The 10,381-nt window shown below is 48.6% G+C and overlaps 3 protein-coding genes across 3 annotated transcripts; 2 read left to right on the top strand and 1 right to left on the bottom strand.

Moving 5' to 3' along the window:
* Nucleotides 1–26: 26 nt before the first annotated feature.
* mtif2 (mitochondrial translational initiation factor 2) lies at nucleotides 27–6,250 on the top strand. Its single transcript, XM_044027435.1, has 14 exons — nucleotides 27–134; nucleotides 415–560; nucleotides 815–938; nucleotides 1,014–1,185; nucleotides 1,345–1,505; nucleotides 1,833–2,009; nucleotides 2,082–2,221; nucleotides 2,292–2,416; nucleotides 2,487–2,691; nucleotides 2,878–3,130; nucleotides 4,912–5,052; nucleotides 5,195–5,359; nucleotides 5,440–5,580; nucleotides 5,666–6,250. Exons 2-14 carry the CDS (start codon nucleotides 417–419, stop codon nucleotides 5,839–5,841), a joined length of 2,124 nt encoding a protein of 707 aa, XP_043883370.1. The 5' UTR covers nucleotides 27–134; nucleotides 415–416; the 3' UTR covers nucleotides 5,842–6,250.
* sde2 (SDE2 telomere maintenance homolog (S. pombe)) lies at nucleotides 5,128–8,461 on the bottom strand. The gene is made up of 8 exons (XM_044027436.1): nucleotides 8,328–8,461; nucleotides 7,778–7,895; nucleotides 7,579–7,690; nucleotides 7,185–7,354; nucleotides 6,883–7,009; nucleotides 6,673–6,795; nucleotides 6,344–6,593; nucleotides 5,128–6,171 (listed from the first exon to the last, which is right to left on the bottom strand). The coding sequence occupies exons 1-8, from the start codon at nucleotides 8,424–8,426 to the stop codon at nucleotides 5,962–5,964; spliced, it is 1,209 nt and encodes a 402-aa protein (XP_043883371.1). The 5' UTR covers nucleotides 8,427–8,461; the 3' UTR covers nucleotides 5,128–5,961.
* A 288-nt stretch (nucleotides 8,462–8,749) lies between these two features.
* On the top strand, nucleotides 8,750–10,315 carry mrps28 (mitochondrial ribosomal protein S28). The gene has a single exon (XM_044027437.1). The coding sequence runs from the start codon at nucleotides 8,794–8,796 to the stop codon at nucleotides 9,307–9,309; it is 516 nt and encodes a 171-aa protein (XP_043883372.1). The 5' UTR covers nucleotides 8,750–8,793; the 3' UTR covers nucleotides 9,310–10,315.
* Nucleotides 10,316–10,381: the final 66 nt, after the last annotated feature.

Genomic DNA, 10,381 nt, shown 5'->3' on the forward strand with positions numbered 1-10,381 from the left:
AGGACGGCGACGGCGGCCGCGGCTCTGACTTCCGCTTCCGCTCAGTCCGTGAAGTGTCATGGCGGCTCCCTGTGAGACGATGAAGATAAGCTGAGAGACGAGACAAACGTCTCTGTGACACGTGACAACTGAAGGTAATCTGCTCCTACATGACGTCATGAGGCTATGACGCTGAACGGCGCGTGGCTCTGTTTTTTTTACCTTGTGTTTTTAACGAAGCGTGAACTGTTCGTGTTTGTTTGAATCAGAACGTTATTGTGACGCCATGAGTGCTGCAGTCACGTGACTCACGTATTGTTCGATAAGATGCGTTTAAGGACTGACGTCATTATTGTTTTGTCTCCTGCCGTCCCTCTGTCTGTCTTCCTGTCTCTGTCTCTCTGTGACTCCGCCCCTTTCCATGTCACTCTACAGTTATGTTGGTAATGTCTTCTGTGGTGCGAGCGGCGCGGCGTCTCGTCCACGCAGACTCTGTTTTGTTCCACGGCTTCCTGTGTCCACCTCAGAGTTCCGCCCCCCTGCTCCGCTGTGGTCAGAACAGAAAGTTGGCCTCCAAACAGGTGAGTGAGCACCTGTGTCTCAGTCCAGAGTCTGGACTTGTGTCCCTCACATGTGACATGAAACACAGGAGACATTTGTGTCTGGACTTTTGAACTTTTGACTTTTGTTTATTGTTTTGTGGACAGCAGGACAGTAGGACAGCAACAACGATAACGATGAATAAAAAAATTATATTATTATTAATATTATAATTATATCAGACTTTGTGTGTTAACGTTGAGTTGTCAGGAAACGAGCTGTGACGTGTCTGCAGGTCAAAGGTCATAAGAAAGAGCAGAGGAGTCCTAAGGTCAAACCTAAAGTGGACAAACAGGAAGTGGAGATCAGTCAAAGAATGACGGTGTCGTCTCTCGCTGCAGCAATGAACAGAGACTGTGGTGAGAACCAATCAGGACAGAGACACAGATGCTGTCTGTGTGGGGCCACATCAATAAAGTTGTTTTGAATTCCAGATCACGTGTTCGAGGCTCTGATGAACACCGCGATGGACGTGGACTCTCTGGATCCGGACTCGGTTCTGTCGGAGAAGTGGATCAAAGAGGTTGTGACAAGATCAGGGATGAAGTTCAGATGGACCAATCTGAGCACGAGCAGAGAGAGGACCAACAGGGACGTCCACATGAGGTAGCAGGGACAGGAAGTCCGATCAATCACAGCAAGACTACAGACAATCACTACAGACTGACCAATCACAGCACGGCTACAGACCATCCAATCACAGCCGTTGTTAGCTCTGTAAATGTTGAATCATTTTCATGCTCATGTGACCTCTGACCTCCACAGGCCACCAGCTGATCCCAGCAGCCTGAAGCCCCGCCCCCCAGTGGTGACCATCATGGGTCATGTGGACCATGGGAAGACAACTCTGCTGGACAGTCTGAGGAAGAGTCAGCTGGTGTCCATGGAGGCCGGAGGAATCACACAGCACATAGGAGCTTTTCTAGGTTTGAAACAACTTTATCGACACGATATTTAACTCAACTCAACTCAACTCAAACTTTATTTGTAGAGCACATTTAAAACAACCAGGGTTTACCAAAGTGCTTTAAGATTAAAAGTAATACAGATGATAGAAAATGGCCCGTACAAAGCTGCGTTTGACAAACTCAATGCTGGCTGAAGGCTACACACTTTTTACACACTGTACCTTTAAATGTGCTTCCATGATTTGATTGGCTGTCGTCAGCTTCCTGTTTGATATTGATTATTGGTTTGTTTTGAACACTGTTTATGTGAATGTTGCCGATAAAGTTATTGATGTGTTTTTACAGTGCAGCTGCCCTCAGGTGAGAAGGTCACCTTCCTGGACACACCTGGTCACGCCGCCTTCTCCTCCATGAGAGCCCGCGGAGCCAGCGTCACTGACATAGTCATCCTGGTGGTGGCAGCAGACGACGGCGTCATGAACCAGACGCTCGAGTCCATTCAGCACGCCAAGAGAGCTAACGGTCAGAGAGCGCTCCCTGTCTGTCACTGCTGCTCTGTCCTACTCTCTTCTCACTCCTCTGTTGTCCTTTCAGTCCCGATGATCGTGGCGGTGAATAAATGCGACAAACTCCACGCCGACCCTCAGAGAGTCAAACGGGAGCTGCTCGCTCACGACGTCGTCTGCGAGGAGTTCGGCGGCGATGTTCAGGCCATTCACGTGTCTGCTTTGAAGGTCAGAGCGCACACACACGGGGGGGAGGAACCTTAGCTGACCATAAGGTTTCCTGTCATGTCGTTACCAGGGAGACAACCTGCGACTTCTGACCGAGGCCACAGTGGCGTTAGCTGAGGTCATGGAGCTCAAAGCGGAACCCAGCGGCTACGTGGAGGGCGTGATCATCGAGAGCCGCACCGACAAAGGCAAAGGGTGAGAAACATGTGACCTCATCAGAGAACCAGGGTCACTCACATTAACGCGTTTGTGTCTTTGTCCTCAGCCCTGTAACGACGGCTCTTGTCCAGCGGGGGACGCTGAAGCGAGGTTGCGTCCTCGTGGCGGGAAAGACTTGGGCCAAAGTTCGTCTCCTGTTTGATGAGAATGGGCAGGCGGTGAAAGAGGCGGGGCCAAGCTGTGCTGTGGAGGTGGTTGGGTGGAAGGAGGCTCCCTCTGCTGGAGAGGTCATCCTGGAGGTGGAGTCTGAGGTCAGAAACCTGCTGACCTTTGACCTCACAAGTCTTTTTAATCATAACATTTACATTTTTTTAAGTTGTCAAATTTTTTCGTTACGGCCCTTTTTTATGATTTGTGGTATTTTTTATGTTTTTCGTGTTTTTCACATTTTGCCGTATTTCTGACTGTTTTTCGTGTTTTATCATGTGGTCGAGCAGCAGCGAGCACGGGAGGTGGTGACGTGGAGGAGCAGCGAGGAAGAGCAGCAGAAGATGGAGGAGGAGCTTAGTGCCATCGAGCTGAAGCAGCAGCAGCACCTGCAGTCGTACAGGAAAGAGAGGGCGGAGTTTTCTCACCTGAGCTGGAGAAAGAGGAAGGTGGCGCTCTACCACGCAAACAAGAACAAGCCCTTGGTCAAGCCGAGCGAGAAGACGCAGGACGAGAAACTGCAGATGGCGCTCATCATCAAAGGTATGAAACTGAGCTCTGATTGGTCCAAAGTCACCTGACCTTGTGAGGACATATTGTGCCACTTCCTGTGTCTCCTGCACTCTCTGTGATTATCTACCCACTGTTACTATCAATAAACTAAAAGTGGTGAATACTTTTGCTTAAAGGGGACATATTATACCCTATTTCCCCCATTAAAATAGTTCCCTGGTGTCCTAATGAACATGTCAGTGACATGCTTTGGTCAAAATACCATAAGGATGAAGCATCATAGTAGTTCAATAACCCTGCTAAACCCGCCCCTTTCAGAATGCTCGGTTTTGTGCATGGTCCCTTTATATGCAAATGAGACACAGGCAAACACACACCCACTTCTTCCAGGGGGTTTCTGATTTGTCCTCTTTACAGCGCTCACTCGCTCAGCTTCTGTTCCCTCAGCTCTATTCCTCTCCCCCTCCCTCCACTAGTTCTCTGACAATATCAACATGGCAGCGTGCGCAGAAAACAGCGAGAGTGCCGTCACAGGAAGAGACGTCCTACATAAGGATTGAGCCGAACACTGTCCAACTGTAAATCAGTTAAAAAGACATAGGGACAGCACCGCTGATCGCCAGCGGCGAGCTGAATAAACTGGCACTGTATGTGACTGATCGCCAGCTCCGGAGCATACCGTCACCGGTCTGATACAGTCACATACAGCGGCAGTTTATTCATCTCTCGGTGGTGATCAGCTGTGCTGTCCCTATGTCTTTTTAACTGATTTTCACATTCACACAGTGCAGCACCGCTGATCGCCAGCGGCAAGCTGCATAAACAGCTGCTGTATGTGACTGTATCAGACTGAGTCTGTGTGCCGGTCATGGAGGACGTACTGAACAAATTTTTAATTAGGACGTGTCAGAATGGTCAGTTATGACCTTTTCTTAACAATGTGTGTGTTTGTACGTCCCCTGACTAAATACGACGACCGCTGGCCGCAGTCTGATGTGAAGTGGTGCGAACACACGAACACACGTTTGCTGACTTTATCCGGCACATTAGCTTCATATATAAAATCCTCTGTGCTCCACTGTGCAGCCACCAACAGCACACTTGTCCCTCCGTGTTGACATAATACCGCTCTTCCTCCCTCGCCTGCACTCTCACAGGCACAAGGTGGAGCTAAGGTGGAGCTCTTGAAGTAAACTTACTGGTAACATTTGCGGTGAAATGCGCATGCTGCCATCATAAGTGCAGGGAATTCAACATCAAGTGTTTTATCGCCTATACTTACACTAAGGGGGACCATGAAAACATGACTGAGTATTCTTTTTCCACACTTTGGCGACTGGTAGGGCCTCCAGAGTCCCAAATATAAGTATTGAAATGATTAAAAAGTTGATTTTGCATAATATGTCCCTTTTAACAAGCTTAAAGTTAGAGCTGGTTCAGGAAAACCTGGACCATGTCTTAGTTATGCTGCTATAGACCTAGACTGCACTCTGTCACACTCAGGGTACTGTATCAATAGGACTGTCATTAACCTTGTTCTTTCTCTTTCTCTTCCTCTCTAAATGACATCATAGTTGTATAAACATGTCATCAGTGACTGTTCTGTATAAACTTATAAGTTGATATAATTGTTGTAAATCTCTTTGATCTCTCCTGTCCCCCATTTTTCCTTTCACCCCAATCGGTCGAGGCAGATGCTGCACATCTTTGGTTCCGTCAGAGATTTCTTCTTTTCTCTGCTCAATGATGTTTATGTACAGAGACCTGAGATCATGTTTGTGATGATGAAACTGAATAAAATTGACCTGCAGGTGACGTGGATGGGTCAGTGGAAGCCATTTTGAACATCCTGGACAGTTACGACGCTCAGCAGCAGTGCGAGCTCCACGTCATCCACTTCGGCATCGGAGAAGTTTCCGAAAGTGACGTCAAGTTAGCGGAAACATTCGCAGGTACAGCGCTCAGTGAGACACCTGGTGGTTTGATGGCGTCAAGATATCTTAAAAACTCATAACAACTTCATGAGACAAAGTTTGAAAACAAGTTTATTCAACAAAAATACAACGTGACTATTGATCATGTCGAACTCTCCAGGCTCCATCTATGCTTTTAACGTGACAGCCAGCAGGGCGGCACTGCAGCTGGCAGCGAGGCACGGCGTCCCCCTGCGTCTCCACACCATCATTTACAGACTGGTGGACGAGCTGAAGGACGAGCTGAGCGGGAAACTTCAGCCGCTCCGCTCACAGAACGTGATCGGTGAGTGAAGACGCAGAGTCACAGCTGAACATGTTTATCTGCCAAACTCCCGTCTCACCTGTCGCCACCTACTGGTCTAGGTGAGGCCAGCGTATGTGCGGTGTTCGAGGTCTCTGTGGGGAAGAAGAAGGTTCCTGTGGCTGGGTGTCAGGTCCACAAAGGTCTGCTGGACCAGAAACACAAGTTCAGACTGATCCGAGGACAGGACACCATCTGGGAGGGTGAGTGAGACCAGGACCAGAATGAGTCCTAGACCCCGTGTGTGCTCAGTAACATGGCTAGATTTTAACAGTGCACTCCCTGCAGGTCGTGTGCTGGCGCTGCGTCACCACAGAGACGTGGTTCCTACGGTGAAAGCGGGAATGGAATGCGGCCTGTCGACGGACGAGGGCGAGGACGTGGACTTCAGACCCGGCGACGTCATCGTCTGCTTTGAGAACGTGGAGAGACCGCAGGTCACTTCCTGGAACCCTGGCTTCTGACCACGCCTCCTCCCATCATGCTTTGCTGCTACTTAATGGTGACATCATATTTAAAAAAAAATAAAAATAAAAACTTTAGAGTCTGTGACACAGCTCGGGATGGTCTGATCTCTGACCTCTTCACTTCCTCCTGCTCTTGCCGGGTTTGGCGAGCAGCGCAGGGTCCACTTGGTCGGGCCTTAGTCCTCTGACTGAGAAGAGACGGGCAGCGCGTTCTGATAACGTTCCCCCGCACTTTAACCCCCGAGACACGAGTTCTTTCTTTAGGACGTCCAGACCCAGAGATTCCAGCTGCTGGACGGATGACGCCGCGTCCACTGACAGCACAGACTGAGGAGGAGGAGCAACACATGAGTGACACACCCATTTAAACTGATCCAATAAATAAAAGTTTGTTTGTTTCCTCAAACTTTTAAACTTGTTTTTCTTAATTTCTCAAATAACTAAACAACTGTGACCTGAAGGGCGGCGCTACGGAGTTTAAATGCACCTCACAACTGACCTGCTGCTGAGACTCTGCAGGGTTCTGGTCCTTGGAGGAGGTGGACTCTGCAGAGTTATGGACCTCGGAGGAGGTGGACTCTGCAGGGTTCTGGTCCTCGGAGGAGGTGGACTCTGCAGGGTTCTGGTTCTGTTTCTGGTCCTCAGCAGATGTGGACTCTGCGGGGTTCTGCTCCTGGTCCTCAGAGGATGTGGACTCTGCAGGGTTCTGTTCCTGGTCCTCAGATGATGTGGACTCTGCAGAAGATGACCTAGAAGAGACAAATGTATTTAAAGGGTGGAAATAAAGGAATATAACCTGGGTCTGGACTCAGTGGATCTGGACTCTACCTGCTGCTCTGCTCAGGCTCCACCTCCTCCATCTGAGTCTCCATGGTAACCAGGTCACAGCGAGAGGACGTTGACGGGGACTCATCATCGTCATCCTCTGAGCTCAGCTCGTCCAGACCCGTCCTGTAACCGTGACGACAGATTCAAAAACCAAACCCTCCATCACCGACAAAAAAAAAAACACAGAAGAAGAAAGAAACCCAGACTGACCAGAAAACAGCCGCCGCCTCCGTTTTCTTCTTCTTCTTCACCTGTGGACCGCTCTGAACCTGGTTTGGTCTCTTTGCTGCACTCGCCTCGTCCACCTTCACCTGTCCACTAGAGGACGCCTGCAGCCCTGACACACACACACACACACACACACGGGAGGTCATGCTCCGCCCACAGACATCACTGGGGCTGTAGTCTGAGCGGCAGCCATTTCAAGAGCTGAGGTCACATCATGGATGTGTGTGTGTGTGTGTGTGTGTGTGTGTGTGTGTGTGTGTGTGTGTGTGTGTGTGTGTATGTACCTTTGAGCACAGACTCCTCAAGTCTCTCTGAAAGGTCGTGACACTGACGTTGATACTGAGCGTCAGTGAACTGATGTTTGGGTTCAGACAGTTTCCTCTGCAGACGCTCGACGCGGCGCTGCTCCTTCTCTGCCTCACGCTCCGCCTGCTTCTTCAGCCAGTCTGCCATCCTGCACACACACCACAGAAGAAGAAGAGACACGGTTTAATACACCACAGAAGAGGAGTCCCCACACCAAACCTCAGAGAAAATCAGGGATTTTAGCTGGTGGAGACACAGCAGCTGCTGGTCCTCTGCTGCTTTGTGTGGTCACTTTGTGTCACTGAGGTCAATCTGAACAAAGGATTTCAAACACTGAAGTGACAAAATGAGAGAGTGGTTTACAAAACTCACTCTTTCTCATGGTTGACGTCTCGGAGGCGGCGTCCACTCAGGTCTCTGCACGCTTCACGGTTTGTCGTCTTCTCGATCTGAGCACCGAGAGCTCGCAGCATGGAGCCAAACCCTGACACACACACACAAAAACACAGAGTCAGGGTCAGAGTTCAAACAGCTGATCATAAAGCTAGATCAGTGTATTTCCTGGACACACCTCCCTTCCCTCCACAGAGACGGGGCTGCAGGTGATAGACAGCTCCATGCTGCACAGGATCCTCCAGATCTGATCTTCGACCATTTCTGATGACGTAAAAGTCCTCAGAGGACACGCCCTGTTCACAAACACACACGATTAAGTTTCTTACGTATTTTCTAAGTAAATGTGATTTTAAACATTTGTTTCTCAAATTATTTACAGTTTCATAAATGTTAAGTTTAATTAAATACTAATTCTTATTCTGTGGGGAATTAACGGCAGACTGTTACAACACTGTCATCTACTGGATTCATCTACTATTTAGATCCATGTTAACTTATATTAACTGACAACCCCAATGATCACGTGACTGAGTGGTTAACGCCAAGTTAAACTAACTGAGTGAGTATCACAGAGTTAAACTAACTCCTAACAAACTTAACGAACGTGTTTACTCCTCTGTTGTTAGCTAACGTTAGCTCGTCGGCTAACAGAGACACTTGTGCTCGGCACGGCTCACTTTTCCCGCCTCTATATGTCCCCGTGTCTCCGTGTCTCCGTGTCTCACCTGCAGCTGGACGAACCGGGTCAGAACATCTTTGACCACAGAACCGTCTGGAAACACCGAAGAACTGCGGATCCTCGCGATGTTCACATAGACCTTCATCTTAGAAACACACTTAAGTTAGCTCAGCGCATGCGCAGCCACACTTCCTCTTAACTCCTCCGCCAGGGGTCCTACGTCATCCTACGTCATCCCGCTGCCTAAAAAATTAAATTTCTTTAATAACACTAGCAGTAGCAGCAGTAATAATGACATTAATAACAATAATAACAAATCACATTTATATTCAGAAAACTTTATTTATTCCCGAGACACGTCAAGGGCAAAGAGCGGCACATAAAAATGACACATTTAAACAACATTAAAGAAAATAATGTTGCGTCCATTGGACGCAAGATGACGCTATGATGGTAAATTGTACCGGAAGTTAAAGACTGATTCCGTCCTGCTCGTGCGGCTCACGGACAACATGGCGGCGCTGTGGAGAGCAGTTTCCCGATGCGGACGCCGGTTCTCCGCCCGCAGCTTCAGCGCAGACTCCGCGGCCTCCGGCAGCGACCAGCCCGCCGCAGACAGACCCAGATCCGGCTTCGCTGCCGCCTTCGACCTGCAGTCGGAGCTCCGGCGGGAGGCGGCGGACTCCGCGGCCGCCCCAAGAGCCTCCTCCTCGGGTCAGGATGACAGCTTCGCCTCGCTGCTTCGTCGGTCCCCGCTGATTCAGATGGGACCGGCCAAGGACCGAGTAGTGGTCGGGAGGATCTTCCACGTCCTGCACGACGACCTGTACATCGACTTCGGCGGGAAGTTTCACTGCGTGTGCCGGCGGCCGGCGGACGGAGCAGAGACGCTGCAGCGGGGCAGCAGAGTCCGGCTGCGGCTGCAGGACCTGGAGTTGACCGGCCGTTTCCTGGGAGCCCGGAGCGACACCACGTTGCTGGAGGCGCAGGCGGTTCTGCTGGGCCCGCTGGACAAGAACCGGGACTGAGAGGAACCAGGAACTGACCAATGACTGTTTATGGTCAATTTCATTGACCATTGTTGTATAATTTAATGACGTAATCAGAAAATAAACAATTCTATTATTGTTATAATCAGCTGATTCTTTTATATGAATTACTGTGGTGTAAATGGATATGGAAGCCCGTTTCCGCCTGTGAAAGAGGTATACAAAGTCATACTTGTGAAATAAAAAGTCGTAATTTTGAGATATAAATTCTTTGCTCTGTTAGTTTAGAAGACAAAACCTGCATGGGTAATAGAGGGCCCACCACAGCTTGTTCTATATTTTGAAAACGACTCTATGATTCCAAGAAGACAAGGCACAGACCTGCTGGGGTGGGAGACCAGCAATAAACGGTCATCGGTGTGCAACATCAATTTATCAGTCAGTTGCCCCACATTTAGCTGCAAGAGGCTCAATAGCAAAACAGAAGAGCAAAGGAGAGAGAGGTGAACCCTGTCTGGTTCTCCTACCCAACCTAAAATAATCCGAAACAAGCCCATAAATCTGTACCGCTGCTTCTGGGCCTCAGAGTCGGCTTCCGGTATACCTCTAGCAAAGGAGAAGCTAGCTCTGTCACAAAGAATCAATTAGAATCAGAATACTTTTATTATCCCGAAGGAAATTGTTTTGTTACAGTTGCTCCATATGAGACTCAGTAAGTACCAGAAAGCACTTGAAAAAGTCCCCCCGTAAAGCTTTATTTGAAGACGGAGCCTTGATAACCCCCTTTATCTCCTCAACAGTAATATCTGCATCTAGAAGATCACTCCACTCATCTGTTAGTTGAGGAAGCCCTAATGGTTCCATAAAAAATATATAACATGCTATAGAAATCTTTAAAAGCCTGATTAATGTCCATCGTTGCAATAAGCAAGTCCCCACCTAACAGCAGGAATTGTGGTAACTGTGTAACTGGTAAGCAACTTTCCCGCATTATACCCAAACTCAATATTTTTGTCTAGTCCTGAATAAATGAAATGCAACCTTTTGGGTTATTTTATTATTGTTATTATTATTATTATTATACCATTATTTTAACATGTTAATCTGTCAG

Source organism: Solea senegalensis, linkage group LG6 (genome assembly GCF_019176455.1).
Source record: "Solea senegalensis isolate Sse05_10M linkage group LG6, IFAPA_SoseM_1, whole genome shotgun sequence".
NCBI lineage: Eukaryota > Metazoa > Chordata > Actinopteri > Pleuronectiformes > Soleidae > Solea > Solea senegalensis.